The sequence below is a fragment of the Staurois parvus genome, unplaced genomic scaffold (genome assembly GCF_062004578.1).
Source record: "Staurois parvus isolate SC_StPar_1 unplaced genomic scaffold, SC_StPar_1.0 ptg000230l, whole genome shotgun sequence".
In the NCBI taxonomy this organism is placed as follows: Eukaryota; Metazoa; Chordata; class Amphibia; order Anura; family Ranidae; genus Staurois; species Staurois parvus.
Window position 1 is genome coordinate 4,811,938 of NW_028318026.1, and position 23,136 is coordinate 4,835,073.

Consider the following 23,136-nt stretch of genomic DNA (forward strand, 5'->3'; position numbering starts at 1 on the left):
GCAATGCTCTTCAGGCTTCTGTTCGAAAAAATAATAAATGCAAATGCACAAGTGTAAACATGTGCATTTAACATTTTTTCCAGAAAGGTAAACTTATCCTTTAATGCTATTGCAACAAGCATTATAGGTATCCTCTTAAAGCCGTAGGAAAGTTATAGATGATGCAAATTTCTTTCCTGCAACCGCAGTGCTGATGTGTTCTGCCAGCAGGGAGCCGTTCCTGCTGACAAAACACAATGAGCACTGCTGGCGGCTATAGTCTCTGGCAGCAATCACATAAATCTACTTCCAGCCTGGCCAAAGATGGATCAAATTTTGGCCAGTCCCTGCTGAACCAGATGAGACGTGATCCAGCTATGGCTGGCTTAAGTTTAGTAAAAAAAAACAGCTCAAGAGAAATTACTTACTATCACTGCAATGTGTTCCTTGTGCTGATGTCTGCAGAATTGGTTGAAATCTGTACGCTAATTCCCCCTTACACCCATTGCTATATTCTTCTGGTTCTGCAGGGGTTAACTAATCTGATGGCTTTTTTTGCTCCCCTCCCTCCACTCATAGAAACCATACTATAGCTTCTATGCATGAAAAGAGTTCTGAATAGAGGCTGAGCGGATGAACTGCCGCCTCCATTCATAAATCATTTTTTATTAATAGGTACAGATTCTATGAATGCAGGAGAGGGGTGAAAAATGTAGGCATAGTGGGCACATGACAGATCCCTTGGATCTATTAACCCCCTTGGCACTGGAAGATTACAACGTCAGGGGTCGGGGAGGGTGGGGGGCACAGGAGGAAGAGTTCAATAAAACAGGAGCCAGCAGCACAAAGGACACGTTACGTTGAATGTAAATTTTCCTCGGGCTGATTATATATATATATATATATATATATATATTTTTTTTTTTTTTTTTTTAATTATAACTGAACTTGGGCTTTATTTCATTCACTTGCTTAAAGGTAAGATAAAGGATGAGGACCATTAAAGTGGTAAAGGCAGAAGGTCTTTTACCTTTATGCATTCTAATGCATGAAGGTAAGGAAAAAAAAACAACCTGAGTGCAGTTTTTCCCCAGGCCCCTCCCCCTTTCCTTATACTCACCTGAGCCCAATCCCAATTCAGCGATGTGCAAGAGAGCCAAGGCTCTCTCACATTTCATTGGTGTAAAGACAGCATGCTCCTGATGATGTTGATCCAATCACAGCCAGTGAGGAGGGAGTGGGGGGGGCGGGGCAGAGCTGTGCTCTGTAAATCTTATTGACACACACAGGCGGCTCAGGAGCGAGCACGTGCAAGTGCCCCCAGAGGAAGCAGCTTGCTCTGGGAGCACTTGGAGGAGTTTGGAGCCCAGAATGCCAGCGAGAGACTCAAGGAGAGGAGGATTGGGGCTGCTATTTACAAAACAATTGCACAAAGCAGGTAAGTATTACATGTCTGTTATTTTACGAAAAATAAAAGGGAGCCTTTACAATCACTTTAACATAGCATGAAACTGCATGTCCCAGCTTGCTTGACTGCAAGGCTTGCCAAGTCTTGTGGTTTGTCAATGGCTAAAGCTTGCGATCTGCAATTATAATGCATCTTGGAGGCCACAGCACAGAGAGATGTAGAGGGGGTTTAAATGCAAACTGCAAGATAAAACATGAGATGACGAACTAGTGCAAAATAAAAAGAATTTATGCAAAAAGGAATAACCACAGAGAACTGAAATGTAAAATGATTTCTTCTATGATTATTATTATTACACAAATACACTCTGGTGACTATTCTGTAGATTAACATTCTGCTTAATGAGCTGTCTGCTACATTCCAGCCATTTGGTTCACTGACCATTGAGACAGTAACCGTAAAATATGTTGATACTTTCAATAGTGCGGCTCACTGGAAATTGCACTTATTGCTTCTTATCCAATTGATGTCTGATTACTAAGTAGCAAAAATCTGTCACTGTGGAATTACATGTGTCTGGTAGTGGTATAGTGGTTTATGGCAGCCATCAATAGCGGGTTCTTCACTGAATTCATCTAAATGTCATTGCCATCATTCTGACAGCTTTTCCTATTTTTTAACTTCATTACTGTGGGTCAATTCACATTTCCCAAAAATGCACGTTTAGCATATTTCTGCATTACAGTGCACTTTAGAATTGCTTCACCTTTTTACATACAGTTTCTATCTTCATTCCAAAGAGTAACTCCACTTTTGTTAAGATAAAAATCATTTCCTTTTAGGTGATCTGCATTCATTGCAGAGATTTGAACAACTTTGTTGCCAATTCCTACCTGTTTCTCCTTTTGAAGAAATAGATGTTTGTATGAACATGTCCTTTGAAGACTAATTCTGAATGGGACAGTCTGGTTCGTTCTAATCAGCTGGTGCACTCTTGTGTTCTAATGAAAAACGTTGCAGGGTCAGCATCCTTTTACAAGTAATTATCCCTTAGTAGTATCTTGCACAAAATGAAATTTTTGTTGTAGAGGATGCCTAAAATCTGACTTATATCTTAGTGCAGATTTCTGAGAAAATAAGTGAGCTAATCCCACAATCTGGAAAAGATATTTCTCAGAGTGATGGTGTACAGAACACCATCATATCATACTGCATTTAATTTTACAGAAAATGACAGCACTGCAGATTGTAATGAAAAGGTAAATTTTAATAATAAATTACAGCATGGCTTGTGTAGCAATTGTATGTGTCACATTTTATTTGCTATATTTTTTTTCTATAAAAGTGGAGTTACCCTTTTAAAGGTTAAAAAGCACTTGGGTGATAATGCTCACTCACTGTACTATATCTGTAGTATAGAGGTACAGCATTGTCACATTGTCACCCTAAACTACTCTTCTTATTTGGGCAACCCCCTCCTCCCCCCCACCAATTACATAGGTGGGCATTGATTTGTAGTTCACAGAAGATAACTACCGAGCAGCAGCCAGTGACGTCACCGTGCATGCACTCTCATATAATATTTTATGGACAAGGTTTACTAAATGTGATATATATATATATATATATATATATATGTGTGTGTGTGTGTGTATACCACAGAAATGTTTAGTGCGAATATTGTCAAATTGTGATGGCCAAGTACAACCTTTTGTGATAGTGTCTTGTCTCCCTGATTCTCTCTGCTTTCTCCCTCATCGGCAGCCAATAAAATTCAGCACTGTAAAGCTTCTGTTAGCCTTCCTCTATATCTGAGCCAAAACATGCTATAAAGGCTGCAAAGGTACACATTTTATTTACAGAAAGTGACATATAGTTTTTGAGATCAAGGAGAGGGAGAGAGTTTCCAGTAAGGAAGTGACTGCTCTGGGCTTCAATAAAATGGTGGCCTCCAGCAAGACAAAACAGGAGCAATGCTGAAGGCAATTTACAGCACACACTAATTTTGATAGCATAATTATTTATGTGGAATGCAAGCCCTTTTGTTAAATAACATTAATTGTTATCAAAAGGTAAAGTTTTGCATTAACATTGCTGACTTGGTTTTAAAGTTGCTGGCTCCCTGATCCTAAATTCACCCATTACACAGAGTAAGTGACCTGCAACAAGAATGACAGACTGCAGCAAATATGTATATTTTTTTATTCTGCCCATAGTTACACTTTGAGGGCTTTTCCAGACATGTGGACGTTCCCGTGGTGGATCGATTTTCAGAGGGTGGTAGAGCAGCGCCTGTCAGGCATTCAGGAGGCAGCCCTGACGTCTCCTGAATGGCTGTTCTTTTTTCTTTTCCAGAGGAGTTTGATCCCATAAATACACTGCAATTCATGGTTGAGAATTTGGTTCACATTTGTGGTGTGCATTTCACAGGAGATGCTGCGTTTCAAAGATAGCCATGTTTAAATTTTCAATTTCTTTTGCCACAAAGCAGAACACGGACTCTGCTGGGTGCCAGTATCTTCTTGTATGTGATGTTAGCAACCCCAGCAACTCTTGTTACTCAATTAACAAATATTTTTTTTACTTCTCCCCCATCAGCTACTTAAGATTATGTAGGCAGGTGAAGGGAGGAGCAGAGGAGATTGGCCAGCACAGACCGCAAATAGATGTTAGGCTGTGATGTGCAAAGAGGGAGGGGACTGTGCTTGGGGAATTGACTTTCTTGGAGTAGTTAGATTTTTCTGCAAGTTCAAAGGGACATTGCAATATACTTAAAAAAAAAATACTGCAAGTAAACATTTTAAAGTGGAACTTTATTCACAAAATTTAAGTTCTGATAGAGCACTTCATGCTAGCTCATATTAAAGGTATAGTTATGTAAAACATTAAACTTAAGTGTCTCTACTGTTTAAAATCTAGTAATACATTGTCGCACCCTGCTCTGCACATGCTAAAATGCTTTCTATTTTTCGCCCATGTGCCAAAAATGTAGAGGCCTATCTGCAGACTGCCTAAAGATTTACTGCTTCTCAGGGACTCTGGGCTTCAGCAAAATGGCAGCCTTCAGCAAGAAGAAACAGAACAATGCTGGAGGCAATTTACAGCTCACACTAATTTTGGTAGTATACTTATTGATGTGGAATGTATGTTCCTTGCTAAAGAACGTTATTTTTACCAAGCTGTTATGGGTATCATTCCAGGTTAAATACTTTTAAAGTGCTAAAGTGCTTAATTACTTTAAAGTGTTTTTACTTGCATTTTTAAGTTGGGTCTCTTTAAACCATTTTCTTTATGTGCTTTCTAATGCCAAAGCTATTTAGAGCTCAGATATAACCGGCTAACAATTTTGTCTCAGTTTCTGAAAACAGGACAACTAATTTGGAGGTTAGTTGATCTTGTAAACCAGTAAAAAAAACATTGTTTGGTTGTCTGTGACCTTTGCGAGTCAACATTGTATTGTGTCTGTGCCCAGCATTCCATTGACAGCCATGACATTCTTAAAAGGAAAGAGGACACAGCACCTATTGTTTTATGCCTTTTCGTTCTACTTTAAATAAAAATTACACATACGACAATAAGACAGTAAGAAGCACTACATACATTTTTATTGTGTGTCGTGTTACTGGTTTAGATAGAAATAGAGGTTAGTCAAGTAGTTCCCTGACATGTATCTACTAGAAAGAACGGGGAATATATATATATATATATATATATATATATATATATATACACACACAGTTAGGTCCATATATATTTGGACACATGCACAATTTTAGTTTTTGTTAGGTATTTTCCAAAACATATTCAAGCTATAGTTATATAATGGATATGGGCTTAAAGTGTACACTCTCAGGTTTAATTTGAGAGTATGTACATCCAAATTGGAGGAAGGGTTTAGGAATTACAGCTCCTAAGAGTAGCCAGCCGCCCTTTTTCAATCATGAGCTGTTCCAAGCCTTCTCCACGCATTTTGTTTCTTCCCGTCATTCTGGTACAGATTAATCTTAGTTTCATCCGTCCAAAGAATTCTTTTCCAGAACTGGTCTGGCTTTTTTAGATGTTTTTTGGCAAAGTCTAATCTGGCTTTTCTATTCTTCAGGCTTATGAATGGTTTGCACCTTGTGGTGAACCCTCTGTATTTGGTTTCGTGAAGTCTTCTCTTGATTGTAGATTTTGAAAATGATACGCCCACCTCCTGGAGAGTGTCCTTCACTTGTCTGGATGTTGTGAATGGGGTTTTCTTTACCATAGAGAGGATCCTGCGATCATCCACCACTGTTGTCTTCCGTGGCCTTTTTATATTGCTGAGCTCACCAGTGCATTCTTCTTTCCTCAGAATGTACCAAACTGTTGATTTGGCCAGTCTTAAAATTGCTGCTATCTCTCTGATGGATTTATTTTGTTTTTGAATTCTTACAATGGCCTGTTTCACTTGCATGGACAGCTCATTTGAATGCATGATGTAGGTTCACATCAATAGATTCCAAATGCAAATACCACACTTAAAATCAGTTCCAGACCTTTTACCTGCTTAATTGATGAAGAAATAACAAAGGAGTAGCCCACACCTGGCCATGAAACACCTTTTGATTCAACTGTCCCATTACTTTTGGTCCCTTGAAAAAGGGCGGCTGGCTACTCTTAGGAGTAGTAATTCCTAAACCCTTCCTCCAATTTGGATGTACATACCCTCAAATTAAACCTGAGAGTGTGCAATTTCAGATTATATCCATTATATAACTATCGCATGAATATGTTTTGGTAAATACTTGAAAAAAATCTAAAATTGTGCCTGTGTCCAAATATATATGGACCTAACTGTATATTGCCAAAAGTATTGAGACGCCTGCTTTTACACGCACATGAACTTTAATGGTATCCCAGTCTTAGTCCGTAAGGTTCAATATTGAGTTGGCCCACTCTTTGCACCTATAACAGCTTCAACTCTTCTGGGAAGGCTTTCCACAGGGTTTAGGAGTGTGTCTATGGGAATGTTTGACCATTCTTCCAGAAGCGCATTTGTGAGGCCAGGCACTGATGTCTGACGAGAAGGCCTGGCTCACAGTCTCTGCTCTAATTCATCCCAAAGGTGTTCTATAGGGTTTACGTCAGGACTCTGTGCAGGCCTGTCAAGTTCCTCCACCCCAAACTCACTCATCCATGTCTTTATGGACCTCGCTTTTTGCACTGGTGTGCAGTCATGTTGGAACAGGAAGGGTCCACCCCAAAACTGTTCCCACAAAGTTGGGAGCATGAAATTGTCCTAAATGTCTTGGTATGCTGAAGCCGTAAGAGTTCCCTTCACTGGAACGAAGGGGACAAGCCTAACCCCTGATAAACATCCCCACACCATAATCCCTCCTCCACCAAACTTTACACTTAGCACAATGCAGTCAGGCAAGTACCGTTCTCCTGGCAACCGCCAAACCCAGACACCACCTTCAGATTGACAGAGAAGCGTGATTCATCACTGTAGATTACACCTCTCCACTGCTCTAGAGTCCAGTGGCAGCATGTTTTACACCACTACATCCGACGCTTTGCATTGCACTTGGTGCTCATTCACTTTCCTGCTCATGGAAACCCATTCCATGAAGATCTTTATGCACTGCTGTTGTGCTAATCTGAAGGCCACATTAAGTTTGAAGGTCTTTAGTTATTGACTGCAGACAGTTGGCGACTTCTGCACACTGTGCTCTTCAGCATGCGCTGACCCCACTCTGTCATTTTACGTGGCCTACCACTTCGTAGCTGAGTTTCTGTTGTTCCCAGAATCCAATGATTTGGAGGGGTGTAATAATACTTTTGGCAATTTAATGTGTGTATATATATATATATATATATATATATATTAAATTCCTAAAATATTCAGACCCTCTTCACTTTTTTCAGTTTTGTTATATTGCAGCCCGATACTACAGTTGTTTACATTGATTTTTTTCTCAGTAATCTACACTCCGTTTGCAAATGTATGAAAAAGGAAAAACTTAAGTATCACATTGGTATAACTATGCAGACCCTTTGCAACAGCACTTTAAATTTAGTTCAGGTGCCTCCCATTTCTCGAGTGTTGCTGAGATGTTTATACATCTTGATTGGAGTTCACCTGTGGAAAAGTAAATTGATTGGACATGATTTGGGAAGGCACACACCTGTTCATAAAAGGCCTCACAGCTAACAGTGCATACTGTATCAGTACAAAAACCATTAGGTCACAGGGACTGCCTGCAGAGCTCAGAGACAGGATTATTGCAAGGCACAGATCTGGGGACTGCTACAAAACATTTCTGCTTTACTGAAGGTTCCCAAGAGCACAGTGGCCTCTATAATTCTCAAATGGAAGATGTTTGGCACAACCTCTTCCAAGAGCTGGTCCCCTAGCCAAACTGAGCAATCAGGGGAGAAAGGTCTTAGTAAGAGAGTTGACTATGAACCCGATGGTCACTCTGACTGAGCTCCAGAGTTCCTGTGTGGAGATGGGACAAAGTTCCAGAAGGATAACCATTACTGTAGCCCTCCACCAATCTCTGCTTTATGGCAGAGTGGGTAGACAGACGTCTGTCCTCATGAAAGCCTGCTTGCAGTTTGCAAAAAAGCACTTGAAGGACTGTGAGGAACACAATTCTCTGGTATGATGAAACCAAGATTGAACTTTTCGGCCGCAATTCTAAACAGTATTATGTGGAGGATAACCAGGCACTGCTCATCACCTGCCCAATACTATCCCAGCAGCGAAGCATGGCAGTAGCAGCATCATGCTGTGGGGGTATTTTTCAGCATTATGGACTGAGAGACTGGTCAGTGTTGAGGGGAAGCTGAATGGAGCAAAGTACAGAGATATCCTCAATGAAACCTGTTTTAAGACCTCAGACTGGGCTGAAGGTTCACCTTCCAATATGACAACGATCTTAAGCACACTGCCAAGACAACACAGGAGTGAATTAGGGACAACTCTGCGAATGTCCTAAAGTGGCCCAGCCACTGACTTGAACCCTATTAAACATCTCTGAAGAGACCTGAAAATGACTGTACATGTGATGTTTCAGTTTTTTCTTTTTAAAAAATTCAAACATTTCAAAAATTCTGTTTTCACTTTGTCATTATGGGATACGGAGTGTAGATTGAGAATAAAATGTATTTAAAAAATTTAATATCAGGCTGTAACATAACCAAATTGAAAAAAGTGAAGGGGGTCTGAATACTTTATATATGCACTGTACATATGTATCTGTGAATGGTACTGATAAAAAAAGCTTTCATAACATGTTAAAGCTACCATAGCTAACCTCTTTATGACATCTGGTATCTTGGCTGCCCGTGGCTTCAGTACTTTTAGTCACTGACCCAGAATAAGCATGGAGCAAGGGAAGTTTAGGTAAGGTCACAGCTCCTGGTCAGCATACTTGTTCTAGATCAATGGCTTAAAAAGTGTTGAATGCCATTCAATCAACATGGTAGTCAAATCATTAGCATTTTCAGGTGAGAAGATCTTACCTCTGGTCCCTGAAAGATATAAAAAGCCAGCACACAACTTAGCTTGCTGGCAACCACACAAAACATTTTCTTTTTATGGTGCAGTTAGCCTTTAGTGTAAAAGCTGGTGCTGGAGAGCAACAATTTAACGTAACCTGTTGCATATATATTTTGCGTTCAAGCCAAGGATGTCATTAGATTTGTTTGTCTCTCCCTTCCACAGAACATTTCCCTTTATTGTTGAATCCATGACCTTTTAATTCCGCTGGTTTATAAAACAGGAAGAGTGACCTTCTGCTTCTTCCTCCAGGCTATAGATTATAATCGGGAAATGTATACTGTGCTGATATGTTTACAGTAGTTTTTGACCTGACTTCCATGAAGGAGGCAGCCCAATTAAAACCAGATCTTGGGTGAAGCTTTGAAAAGCTGAGAGACTATTAGCTATTAAAAGGCAAACAAAGGTATACAAAAAGTATATTAAAATATTACACAGTGGTTAAAGGATAAGTTTAACTATGCACATTTTTTGCAGGTAACAAAATGTGCACTTAATAAATATATATACAGTCAGGTCCATAAATATTGGGACATCGACACAATTCTAACATTTTTGGCTCTATACACCACCACAATGGATTTGAAATGAAACGAACAAGATGTGCTTTAACTGCAAATTGTCAGCTTTAATTTGAGGGTATTTACATCCAAATCAGGTGAACAGCGTAGGAATTACAACAGTTTGCATATGTGCCTCCCACTTGTTAAGGCAGCAAAAGTAATGGGACAATTGGCTTCTCAGCTGTTCCATGACCAGGTGTGTGTTATTCCCTTATTATCCCAATTACAATGAGCAGATAAAAGCTTCAGAGTTCATTTCAAGTGTGCTATTTGCATTTGGAATCTGTTGCTGTCAACTCTCAAGATGAGATCCAAAGAGCTGTCACTATCAATGAAGCAAGCCATCATTAGGCTGAAAAAACAAAACAAACCCATCAGAGAGATAGCAAAAACATTAGGCATGGCCAAAACAACTGTTTGGAACATTCTTAAAAAGAAGGAACGCACAGGTGAGCTCAGCAACACCAAAAGACCCGGAAGACCACGGAAAACAACTGTGGTGGATGACCGAAGAATTCTTTCCCTGGTGAAGAAAACACCCTTCACAACAGTTGGCCAGATCAAGAACACTCTCCAGGAGGTAGGTGTATGTGTGTCAAAGTCACCAATCAAGAGAAGACTTCACCAGAGTGAATACAGAGGGTTCAACACAAGATGTAAACCATTGGTGAGCCTCAAAAATAGGAAGGCCAGATTAGAGTTTGCCAAATGACATCTAAAAAAGCCTTTACAGTTCTGGAACAACATCCTATGGACAGATAAGACCAAGATCAACTTGTACCAGAGTGATGGGAAGAGAAGAGTATGGAGAAGGAAAGGAACTGCTCATGATCCTAAGCATACCACCTCATCAGTGAAGCATGGTGGTGGTAGTGTCATGGCGTGCGCATGTATGGCTGCCAATGGAACTGGTTCTCTTGTATTTATTGATGATGTGACTGCTGACAAAAGCAGCAGGATGAATTCTGAAGTGTTTTGGGCAATATTATCTGCTCATATTCAGCCAAATGCTTCAGAACTCATTGGACGCTGCTTCACAATGCAGATGGACAATGACCCAAAGCAGACTGCAAAAGTAACCAAAGAGTTTTTTAAGGGAAAGAAGTGGAATGTTATGCAATGGCCAAGTCAGTCACCTGACTTGAATCCGATTGAGCATGCATTTCACTTGCTGAAGACAAAACTGAAGGGAAAATACCCCAACAACAAGCAGGAACTGAAGACAGTTGCAGTAGAGGCCTGGCAGAGCATCATCGGGGATGAAACCCAGCGTCTGGTGATGTCTATGCGTTCCAGACTTCAGGCTGTAATTGACTGCAAAGGATTTGCAACCAAGTATTAAAAAGTGAAAGTTTGATTTATGATTATTATTCTGTCCCATTACTTTTGGTCCCTTAACAAGTGGGAGGCACATATGCAAGCTGTTGTAATTCCTACGCTGTTCACCTGATTTGGATGTAAATACCCTCAAATTAAAGCTGACAGTCTGCAGTTAAAGCACATCTTGTTTGTTTCATTTCAAATCCATTGTGCTTGTGTATAGAGCCAAAAATGTTAGAATTGTGTTGATGTCCCAATATTTATGGACCTGACTGTATATATACCAGCGATAAGCAGATTGCTGGTGCCATGCAGGACTCCTGCAAACTGTCAGTGTAAGGTGTCTGCCCGTATGTGTAGGCAGTTTCACAATAGGAAGAATCCGTGAACTACCAAAGCGCTCAACATCGCCATGGTAATTCATTGAAAATTACAAGCCAACAGCCATAAAGGATGTTGGCCCTTGTAGTGGATTCATTCATAGTACTCTGTGAGTGAATGACATAGCCATGCAGGTGGAGCCTCGTACAGTCGCACTCTTTTCAAATAGTGACTGCTAGTACAGGGAACCTCTCCTCGCACTGCTGTCACACAGAGGACACTGCAGGAGCAGGAAAATGTTACATGTTCCACCCTAAAAATGGGTGGAACATGTAATATGTTGCCAGTGGTACACTTATCCTTTTTTACTCAAAATGCAGCCTTTAAAAGTTCTTTAGGCCAGAGATGAGGTGTGTTGCATCAGTTGCATGTGATCCCATGTAATGTGCAGCCAGCAACTAACACTACCACTCCCATCAGGCCACAGTATTCTATCGGCACGGGAGGGGAGCATCCTCAATTGATTGATATACCTGATCATTCCACCAGTGCTTCGCTGTTTTAGGTGGATAGAACATGCAGACAGTGGCTTCTTTGGAGGAGGTGTTGATAAACATTCTAAAGGGAGTCTTCTTATTAGAGAATTATATTATGAAAATCTAACTTACCTTGGGACTAATGACCTTGTTCTTGGCTGCATAATGGACACTGAAGTGACAAAGCTGGCTGCCATTTCAATGGTAATATGTCATTGTTTTAAAGCTATGCAAGGGAGGTTTTCCTTTTGTAGTAGAACTAAAGTCCAAGAAATACTCAATTCCACTCTGGTGGATATATCCTGAGCTCTCTAGCTGGTGCCCTAATCTCCTCGCAGGTTAGCGGCCTTCAGTTGTGTTCTGGAAAGACCTAACATTCGCACATGTACACTGGAGTTAATTCATACCTGCATCAATGTGTATCGAGGGTTTACACTGAGCTGCACATGCACAGCTCAGTGTACATGTTAAGATTGTGAAAAGGCATGGAAGTTTGTTTTATTGCAGAAAAGACATAGCTTGTCTCTGCAATAAAGAGCCTGCCTGCTTTTTAACATTAGTTCTGCTTTGATATACAAAGTGCTCACAATTGTGCCCTCATTTTCTACTTTTTGGCTATGGATACACTTTAGCATCTTTAGGATGGGAACATTTTAAGAGTACTTCATGTTATTGCTCTAATGCTTAGATTAAGTTTAGGTGCTCGGCCGTAATTGCTTTCCAATCTGATTCTGGACCTTGGCAAATATATGAAGTTTATAGTTTAATCAATCGCTTCATTTAAAAGCTTCTCTATAAAGTGTCCCTGTTTGTTTATATTCTATTCTATGGCAAAATCTGTAAACAATCAGTACTGCATTTAAATACCTGTGGTCTTAGTAATCGTTGCCACATTTCATTGCAATGGCTCCACTGGGGTTTTGTACTGTCCTGAAGTTACCTATACAATCATCAGTGCCTTTGTTTAGCTGCTCCTGGTAAATGGAGATCTAGCATGGATACTACTTCCACATTTACCCCATATTTGTAATACTACACCCTTTGTCTGCCATTTTCAAATTCATTGGACCAGCTGAGTTTTTTTTTTTCTGGTCATTGACCATCCAATGGCAATGTTCTTTAGCCCACTGCAAATGCTTTCAGCAGTTAATCACAAGTAGAAGTTTCCACACCTGTACAGGATGCCAGGGATGGGTCCTGGAAGGCAGATAGATATCACCATTGTTTGGGTTGTGGTCTCTAAGGGGAATGACAAGAGACAGATGGAGCACTTAGGGATTCTCACCATGCAGGGTGAGAGGTTCTGGGGTGGTCTGGAGGGGAAAACTGGCTTGCGGTTTTCACAAGAGTATAAAGTCCTCAAATTGGAAATAGGAGGCTCAGAGAGATTTTGGGTGGGAATGAGCCTCCAAACCTGATTACGGCTACTGTGGTCCTGGAATGGTTAACCCACTTTCGAGAGAGGGATGATAAGGGCAAGAAACAGTCAGCAGGTGTCCATAAGGTGTAATGTGGAGCAGGAACACACTTGTGAGAAAGATCTGTATACTTTGTGGGCTACTGAGACGCTGCTGAGCTGTGGTAACCTTTTCATACGATCCCAGGAGCAGGCGGGGACTTTAAACCCTGTTATGGGGCAAGGGTTATGCTGGCAGTGAGCAGTATCTTTGCTTTTGCTCCACAAGTGTATGGACAGTTTATTTTGTTTATGCTGAAGAAAGCTACTTTGTTTCGTCTGTTTTGAGGGAATAAAGACTTCGCTTTTGCCAACACGGCTGGATGGTGATTCGGACTCCCTCAAATATCACACCACACTGCTATTAAATCCCTTTGCAGAGTGCAATGTACTATACAACACAGCATTTGTTATTGTACTCCTTAAATGTGTTGTGATGTTTAAATGATGTACTATGGATTGAACATTTGTTATTTAATGTCTAGGCAACTTAATTTCTCCCATGTCTATCCAACAAGGGATGTCATTCTTGCAACGGTCTGACCCCTTGTATAAACTTAAATATTGATTATTCAAAAAGCTGAAAGGCACCCTCTTTGCATTAGTACAGTTTTCAAAATCTGTTCAGTTGTCTTTTCTAGAAATGGACTTGGGGGTTTTATTTCCCTTTTACATGTACGCCTGTGTGGCAAAGATAGCTGACTTATGCATGTCTGGGTTTCTGACTCGTAAGTGTCTTTATAGACCAACATTAAAGTGGAAGTTAGCCCTGGAATTACTCTATTTACATTAAACAGCCATACAGTTGCAAGAAAAAGTATGTGAACCCCTTGGGATTACGTGGAGTTTTGCATGAATTGGGCATAAAATGTGCTCTGAACATCATCTAAGTCACAACAATAGAAGAACACAGTCTGGTGAACATAATACTACACAAACATTAGATGTTGCCATGGTTTAATTGCACATAACATGTAAACATTCACAGTGCAGGGAGGAAAAAGTATGTGAGGCCCTAGCTTAATGACTTCTCCCAGAGCTGATTGGAGCGAGGAGTGAGCCAACCATGACTCCAATCAGTGTGATGATATTGGATGTGTTGCTGACAGCTGTCCTGCCCTTAAAAAACACACACCTGTTTTGGGTTTACTGGTTTCAAGAAGCACTGTCTGATGTGAACCATGCCTCGCAGAAAAGAGCTCTCAGAAGACCTACAATCAAGAGGGTTACAAAAGTATCTCCAAAAGCCTTGATGTTCATGTGTCCACGGTAAGACAGACTGTCTACAAAGCTAGGGCCTCACATGCTTTTTCCTCCCTGCACTGTGAATGTTTACATGTTATGTGCAATTAAACCATGGCAACATCTAATGTTTGTGTAGTATTATGTTCAGCAGACTGTATTCTTCTATTGTTGTGACTTAGATGACGTTCAGAGCACATTTTATGCCCAATTCATGCAAAACTCCACGTAATCCCAAGGGGTTCACATACTTTTTCTTGCAACTGTATATCACATGTACCTGGACAAATGCATAGCACCACGTTTTAATTTTGTCTGCACTTCAGTTGTTCAGCAATTATCATTAAAATTGCCAGTCATTTACCAGCAATATCACACAACTGATGGTTTCACTTAGGCTTCCTTATCAATGTCATTAACAGCATCAGGGCACAGATAGTGTTTCCAAGTCACAAATTATAAGCCACAGCACCACCTGCCTGGAGTTTGCATGTTCCTCCGGGTACTCCAGTTTCCTCCCACACTCCAAAGACATGCTGGTAGGTTAATTGGATCATGTCTATATTGGCCCTAATATGTACAGTGGGGATCGAAAGTTTGGGCACCCCAGCTAAAAATTTGTATTAATGTGCATAAAGAAGCCAAGGAAAGATGGAAAAATCTCCAAAAGGCATCAAATTACAGATTAGACATTCTTATAGTATGTCAACAAAAGTTAGATTTTATTTCCATCATTTACACTTTCAAAATAACCGAAAACAAAAAAATGGCATCTGCAAAAGTTTGGGCACCCTGCAGAGTTAATATCTTGTACTGCCCCGTTTGGCAAGTATCACAGCTTGTAAACGCTTTTTGTAGCAAGCCAAGAGTCTTTCAATTCTTGTTTGAGGTATCTTTGCCCTTCTTCCTTACAAAAGTCTTCCAGTTCTTTGAGATTTCTGGGCTGTCTGTCACGCACTGCTCTTTTAAGGTCTATCCATAGATTTTCAATTATGTTGAGGTCAGGAGATTGTGAAGGCCATGGCAAAACCTTCAGTTTACGCCTCTTGATGTAATCCCCTGTGGATTTCGAGGTGTGTTTAGGATCATTATCCATTTGTAGAAGCCATCCTCTCTTTAACTTCAGCTTTTTCACAGATGGCATCACGTTACCATCCAAAATTTGCTGAAATTTTATTGAATCCATTTTTCCTTCTACTCGTGAGATTTTCCCTGTGCCACTGGCTGCAACACAACCCCAAAGCATGATTGATCCAACCCCATGCTTAACAGTTGGACAGAGGTTCTTTTCATTAAATTCTGTGCCCCTTCTTCTCCAAACGTACCTTTGCTCATTCCGGCCAAAAAGTTCAATTTTAACCTCATCGGTCCACAGAACTTGTTTCCAAAATGCATCAGGCTTGTCTATATGTTCATTTGCAAAGTTCAAACGATGATGTTTGTGATGAGGACGTAAAAGAGGTTTTCTTCTGATGACTCTTCCATGAAGGCCATATTTGTACAAGTATCTCTTTATAGTGGAATAGTGTACCACAACTGCAGTGTCTGCCAGATCTTTCTGGAGGGATCGTGCAGTCAAATGTGGGTTTTGAATTGTTTTTCTCACAATCCTGCGAGCTGTTCTGTCTGATATTTTTCTTGGTCTTCCAGATCTTGCTTTAACTTCCACTGTTCCTGATGACTGCCATTTCTTAATTACATTCCGAACAGAGGATATTGACATCTGAAAATGCTTTGCTATCTTCTTATAGCCTTCTCCAGCTTTGTGAGCGTCAACTATTTTCAGTTTCAGTTTTCTAGACAACTGCTTAGAAGAACCCATGGTGCTGATTGTTGGGGCAAGGTCAGATGAGTCTGGGCATTTAAAACCTTTGAGATTGACATCACCTGGTCTTCCCAGACGATGATTGAGAACAATCCATGACACTGGCAGGTCTCAGCTTTGCAAAGGGGGCAGTGCATGCTATAAATTCTGCAGGATGCCCAAACTTTTGCAGACGCCATTTTTTTGTTTTCTGTTATTTTGAAAGTGTAAATGATGGAAATAAAATCTAACTTTTGTTGACATATTATAAGAATGTCTAATCTGTAATTTGATGCCTTTTGGAGATTTTTCCATCTTTCCTTGGCTTCTTTATGCACATTAATACAAATTTTTAGCTGGGGTGCCCAAACTTTCGATCCCCACTGTATATGTATGAATGTAAGTTAGGGACCTTAGATTGTACACCCCTTGAGGGTTAGGGACTGATGTAAATGTGCAATATATATAAATGTAAAGCGCTGCGTAAATTGACGGTGCTATAGAAGTACCTGAAATAAATAAATAATAAGCCAATCATAGATGGATCGAACCTTGGCCCGTTCAGCAGGGACCTGCCAAAATTCAATCCATCTATGGGCAGGATGGTTGTACTGAAGTCCATCCATCAATTAACTTCAGTGCGACCAGCCTAATGGATGTTTTGCATGCAGTCACTGCCAGTGGCTATAGCAGCTACCAGTGATCATTTGTGTTTTGCAAGCAGGGATGGCTTCCCACTGGCAGAACACAATAATGTGCAGGAGAGATTCCCCCATCAATTCTGACTTTGATGGCTGTTTAACATTCATAGAGTAATTCTAGGGTGAACTTACATTTTAACTAAATTAAAGAACCATCCAAACTTAAAACACAAGGTAAAACTTAAACTGTATCTATAGCTCAAATTTATGCATTTTGGAACGAGTAGAGGGATGAGTAAAAAAAAACAAAAAAAAAAAACACTGTTTTTTCATTTTCTTTTTTTTTTGCCATCTGTGTTTCAGGGAGATTTCCTTTTATTCCTATCCTGCAGAATCAACAGAAAATGAGAGGATAGATTTCAAATTCTCTCTTAGACAGCTGTCATGGGAGCAAATTTCGCCATCAAAAGATTTCCCCTTCATTTCTGTTCTGGTGGCAAAGCAAAATTTTGGACTCTCCTTCACTTTCTATCCTAGTGACGTAGTTAATCGGGATAATTGGAGAGAGTGAATCTTCCCAGCAGGGACAAAAGACCATAATAAAACCTGACAGTGATTCTAACCCCTCACCATCTATCCAAAGTTGTATCTTTAGTTATACTTTAACACTGGGTTTTGACCATAAAGTCCAGTGATTTACAGTGTAGGTCAACATGAATAGTTTATATATTTTAAAGTAGAACTAAAGTAAGGGTGGGTTATAATCCCTCGCAGGTTTTTTTTCTCTTTTTTTGCCACCTTTGTCCCATTGGGGGGGGGGGTTCTCTTAACCTCCTGTCCCATAACCAAAATAGGAAATGAGAGGGAATCCATTTGTGTCTCGAGAACTATTGGAATATTTATTTTCTATTCCTGTTCTGGTGGTAACCCAAAATTTGGGATTTTCTCTTACTTTTTCTTTAGGTGATAATGGTAAACAGGGGTAAAGACAGCAGTAAACACCTGACAGGTGTTCTAATTCCTCTCTGCTGTATCCAAATCTTGGGAAAAAAAAGGTTGTGCCTATAGTTATACTTTAAGCTGTATTCACAGGGACAATTGACGGGCAAGTGTTTTGCACATGGTCCTACCTGAGACTTGAAAAATTGTTCAAAACAGAGTTTTTCAATACTTTCAAGTGATTATAATATTAATTATTGTGCATACCTTTAGAATGTGTTATGTGAATTTTTGTTTTGCCTAATTATGTGTGTATCTGCTTTTTTTTAATTCAGGATCAGTGGTTCTGGCGTGTTAGAAATAATAAAGTCATGGATGGAAATCCTATGCAGATTACTTACTTTTGGAGAGGATTGCCTCCCAACATTGATGCAGTTTATGAAAATAGGGATGGTAACTTTGTCTTCTTTAAAGGTGAGATTCTTTGTCTGTAAATCTGTATTTGTGATGGGTCACAGCTTGGACCACTTGAACACTCATTCATATGCCAGATGTGACGTTGACCAGACATCTATACTCTATGCGCTATTGGAGCTTCTCAGCCTTAGCCAGAATGTATCATTCTTATCCTCTTGCTGCCTTAACAGTATTAAAGTAATTGACAATCTTGATTTGCAGTTCTGGAGTTTGCTTTTAATTCCAACAATGAACACCACTTGCATTGCATTTGTATGAACTTCTATGTTTGATGATTTTCATGGTTCTCTGGGTTTTATTCACAGCCCAGATGGTAAAAGGTGCTAACAAAACTTGACCTGGTGTGTTGTGATTGGGACTTAAAATGTTTAAGCTCCTCTGGGGTGGAGTCTAATACATAACTATGTGCTATTTGTAAACTGTGTTCTGAGAAAATGTCTCTGAAATTACTAGTTCCTTGTCTGTCTTGCTAATCCCATTGTTTCAGTGTTTTAGGAGTCCCTGAACTAGAACAAGTATGCAAATTGTGAGCCTTGAGCTGGGTCATAATGAGAGAGGCCAGGCAGCTGACATTTTCCTAAGGAGGTCCGCAATGTCAGCCACCATATTTCTCTCAGTACAGGTCTGTCTTAAAGTGGTCGTAAACTGCACCAAGAAGAAAAAAAAAAAAGAGCCCCTGGACTGATTAAGTCCTAACATGCTAGTATGCACCGCATACAAGCATATTATAACAGACTTACCTGAAAACAAATCCTACAGCGGCATGTTGTCGCGGGAACTGACATTTCCATCTTCACCCAGTCTTCTGGGTTCGTGAGCTTTAGCCATATGAATGGTCAAGCCACGATGATCACGCGTGCAGGAGACGCAGCCACGCCACAGAGCTCTGAGGGAACGACACGAGTATCCCGCTCCTTCAGAGCGCACGTGCCCGGTGATATCACCGGCTACTGCTAAGGTAAATATCTCCTAAACGTGCATGTTTTAGAGATATTTACTGTACTTATAGGTAAGCCTTATTATAGGCTTACCTGTAGGTAAAAATCTACAATGTGACTTTACTACCACTTTAAGGTTAAAAATATTTTTGAAAATATACTCTCTGCAGTCTCTAAGGATGTGAAACACTCACAATGCTCCTATTATTAGTATAAACCTTTTCAAAAAACAAAAATCTCAACAAATGTCCAAAGTGTCCACAAATATCAAATCTTCCAAAATGATGTCCAAATCTGGAAGATTTGATATTTGTGGACACTTTGGACATTTGTGGAGATTTTTGTTTTTTGAAAAGGTTTATACTAATAATTTTGCACTTTCAAGGGTGAAAGTTTTACTTTTCTTTGGGAATATATAGAGTTTTATTTTGAATGCTCCTATTAGTCACAGTACACTTACCATAGCCTAAGATTTAGATCATCACGAAGCTTGGAAGCATTTTTAATTATTCATAGAAAGAAAGGAACTTTGGTGTGTTTTGAGAAGGGTGAATTTTAGAAAAAGATCCCCTTTAAAGCATAACTCCAGCCAACTCATCTATATGAAGTCTTTTTTTTTTTTTTAATTCCAATTAATATCTTCTGATATAATGAATTTTGGAGCAAGAGTGGCTCATCTGCCCTAATTCTATTAAATACTATTACAAGTGAACACTGCTAGTCTTCTAAAGAGATAGCACATCAAAAAGTATTTTCTCCAGACTCAAAGGCCTCATTCACACGAGCATACTGTTACATACACTTATGCAAAGGGTGCCTTTACTCGCATGGGAGGTACGGGTGTTCTGTGCAGTCATCTGCAGGTAGCCTGTTCAAATTAATGACAGCTGGATAGCTGCACAGATTTCCAATTGCCAAGTGAACATCCATGTGGGAACGATGCATGTACCAAAATGTAAACTAATTTGGAATTTTGCACAGACACATCTGAACAAGCCGAAAGCATGGGGAAGGAAGAGGAGGGGAGGAGTCACTGCAGTCACTTATGCAGCTGTGGGTGTTGGTTTCAAATTAAGCTATTGAGCTATGTAAACAAAAATATTTTTCATCAAAGCAGTTAATTGCTTGATGAAAATACAAAAAAGAGCCTAGAACTCCATCTGATGGCTAAATATTGAAAATGTAAATATATTTCTGTAACATTTCAAAATTATTACAGTACATTACCACTACATATTCCACTGCATGGATTTATGATGTGGTCAGACTAGATGTGAATACAGTTCTTTGAGGTGAAACTGTACTCCTATAGTGCCTGCTGTTACCATTGTCATACACCACCCCTGGCCTAGATGCTTTTTAAACCCACCTCCCACAATTTTGTAGTCCTGCCTGATTGGCTAGTAACCAACCCTGAGAAATTTTACATGGCAGGCATGCACAAAATGAGTTTCCGAAGTTTGGTGTTTGCATGGGAATTTTGGAGCCCAATTACACTGAAACTGAAAGGTTTAGTTTATATAAAAATGTGTATTACTAGAGTGCAATGCCATGATCGGCAGAATCATGCCTCAGACTCGGGGAGATTATAACTAGTTAGCAGTATAAGCATGCTAGGCAGTATCAAACTAGTCAAGCAGATGGTTCCATCATTAAATCCTCTGGTCTATTAAATGAAAATAATCTCTTCCTCCTCTTAACAGCTTTCCAAACTACATATTGATGTGCTTGGCTTGTGAAGACAGCATTTACAGTAGCAGAGTTCAGACAGGATTACGCAAGTGTATTGCATATATTGAATCAGGGCAGCATCCTGAATTCTACTGCCAGAGGCAACATATGTGGTGATGTGGACATTGGGTGGGACCTGTATATCTTGGCTGGAATAAGATGACAATCTCTGCTAGCTTTAATGATGAGATATTTCTCCAGTAAAGATTTGAGTTCATCAAAGCATGCTTTCACACTTTTGTGTTGGGAGACACCCAGTTGGAGAACACCCTTGGGACCAAAGCAACAAAACTGCAGCATGTCATGTTTTTTTTTTTTTTTTTTATGTTCTTGAAACTACTAAATACCATTGCTTGTCTGCTCTTTGTTTCTCCTTATTTGATACTTCAGTATTGCAGTTATTCAACAATTTGTATGACTTCCTTGAAGGGCTGCCTCCTGAATTCTCTCCTACACTAAATTTCCCAGCATGCCTCTCTCCCATTATATTATTAGGCCTTTGATTGTATCTGACCATGAGTGACCAGCAACTTTACCCAAGTTCAAGCTAGAGGAGTGAGACTCCAAGATGGTTAGGAACAGAGTTGGGAATTGCAATGTAGTGCTATGTTTCTAGAAACCCCTAATAGTTAGAAGCTAGTGTGTGACTTGGCCCTTCTGCAAGGCTGCATGGGTTCCAAGTTGATTAATCCATCCAGCTGCAATGTGTCTTAGTCAGGAAATCAGGTTCCAAGTCAGTGAATTACTAAGTAGTTAAGACTAATGATTACCTACCCAATATATGGGAGAATAACACTGTACCACCCCTTGATGACATCGGTGTGATGAAACCGGTTGGGCGTGGCCTACTTGATGTGGACGTTAGAGAGCCTTGCTGTTCTGTGCTGTATGGGAGAGATCCGCGGTGAGCGGTAATTGTATCTCACCTTTTTTTGCGATTGAAGCTGGTGTCTGTTGGACACCTTGTTTGTGAGTTTCCTTATAACTTTTTTATTAAAGAGATAAATGAAAAAAACGTATTGCACCATTATGTTCTCTTTTTTGTCCCTGAGTGTACTGCATGCTCTCATGGAGATATGAGAGAGTGGAGAAGTTCATCGTAAGAGCTTGGGCTGCAAAGTTGTTTGTCTGTGATTATTATTATCCGGAAGTGTCTGAAACATCACCATATCTATTTGGACATCGGGTTCATTGCTCCCAGAGCACAAGCACTGTTGCTGGTTTATAATCTGACCAGCCATTAGCTCTGGTGAGTTCATTTAATCTCCTTTGGTGGTGGATTTTTCACAATTGGTTCAAGTTACTGAAGATATATATATATATATTTTTGGACACTAATATATATTTTTTTGGGGACACTAATTTATGTTTGGACACTATAATTATTTATTTAAAACACTAAATTTTTTTTTTGGATGATGATATACACCTTTGTATAAGTTTGTTATTAGCGCATACCTTTTAATTAGGATTATAAGACTAATGATTACCTACCCAATATATGGGAGAATAACACTGTAGCCAGGAGTGATGTAACCCAGGGCTTAAAATTTCAAGTCTAGACCTACTAGCCAGGCACAAACCTTTCTCTCCACCAGTTGCCCCACCCAACCTTGCCCAGGTCCTCCTCCAACCCTGTCCTGTCCCCCACCCCGCCCCCAGCCCTGCCCCCAACCACGCCCCCTTAAAGCTTAAGAAATTACATTTCATTCACAATCATAAGCCCCTGATGAAGCCATGTGACCTGCGAAGTAACGCGTAGGGGAGGGGATACAACGTCACTACACACCCGTGGATGGAGAGTATACTATGTGTGCGCCGCACACAGTTGTCTACAGTTGATTTTAAAGAAAGCGGTTTCTTATCTAACGTGAGCGCATTTGGGCACGCAATAAAGCATTTTAGTCCTTAAAAGGATAAGGCACTATGTCTGTACTTTTTTTCTTACTGAGGAACATCTAAGGAGGAGATAAAGAGCAGGAGAAGGAGTGAAAAATCCCTGCGGGGATAGTGGCAAGGAGGATAAGAGCATTGGGAAGCAATTAAGGGATACCTACCACTCTTGACATGGTGCAACAGAATTTCAAAAAGTTCCATATGTGAACAAAAAGCGAAGTAAGCCTGTTACAGGCTGAAAAGGAGGTGAGCGCATAACCTAATCACAATAAGAAGTCACTGGTAATTGCGATTACTTATTTTTGATCACTTTTTGGAATTTATCACTTTTATACCAATAGAGACTTTTTTTTT

General features: G+C 40.0%; 1 protein-coding gene across 2 annotated transcripts in view; it reads left to right on the plus strand.

Moving 5' to 3' along the window:
- MMP16 (matrix metallopeptidase 16) overlaps window positions 1-23,136 on the plus strand; it is a 307,082-nt gene that overhangs the window by 250,093 nt on the left and 33,853 nt on the right. For both annotated transcript variants that reach the window (XM_089679703.1, XM_089679704.1), the window contains one exon: window positions 18,076-18,214. In XM_089679703.1, the coding sequence (XP_089535829.1) occupies window positions 18,076-18,214 (139 nt within the window). The remainder of the gene's footprint in view (window positions 1-18,075; window positions 18,215-23,136) is intronic.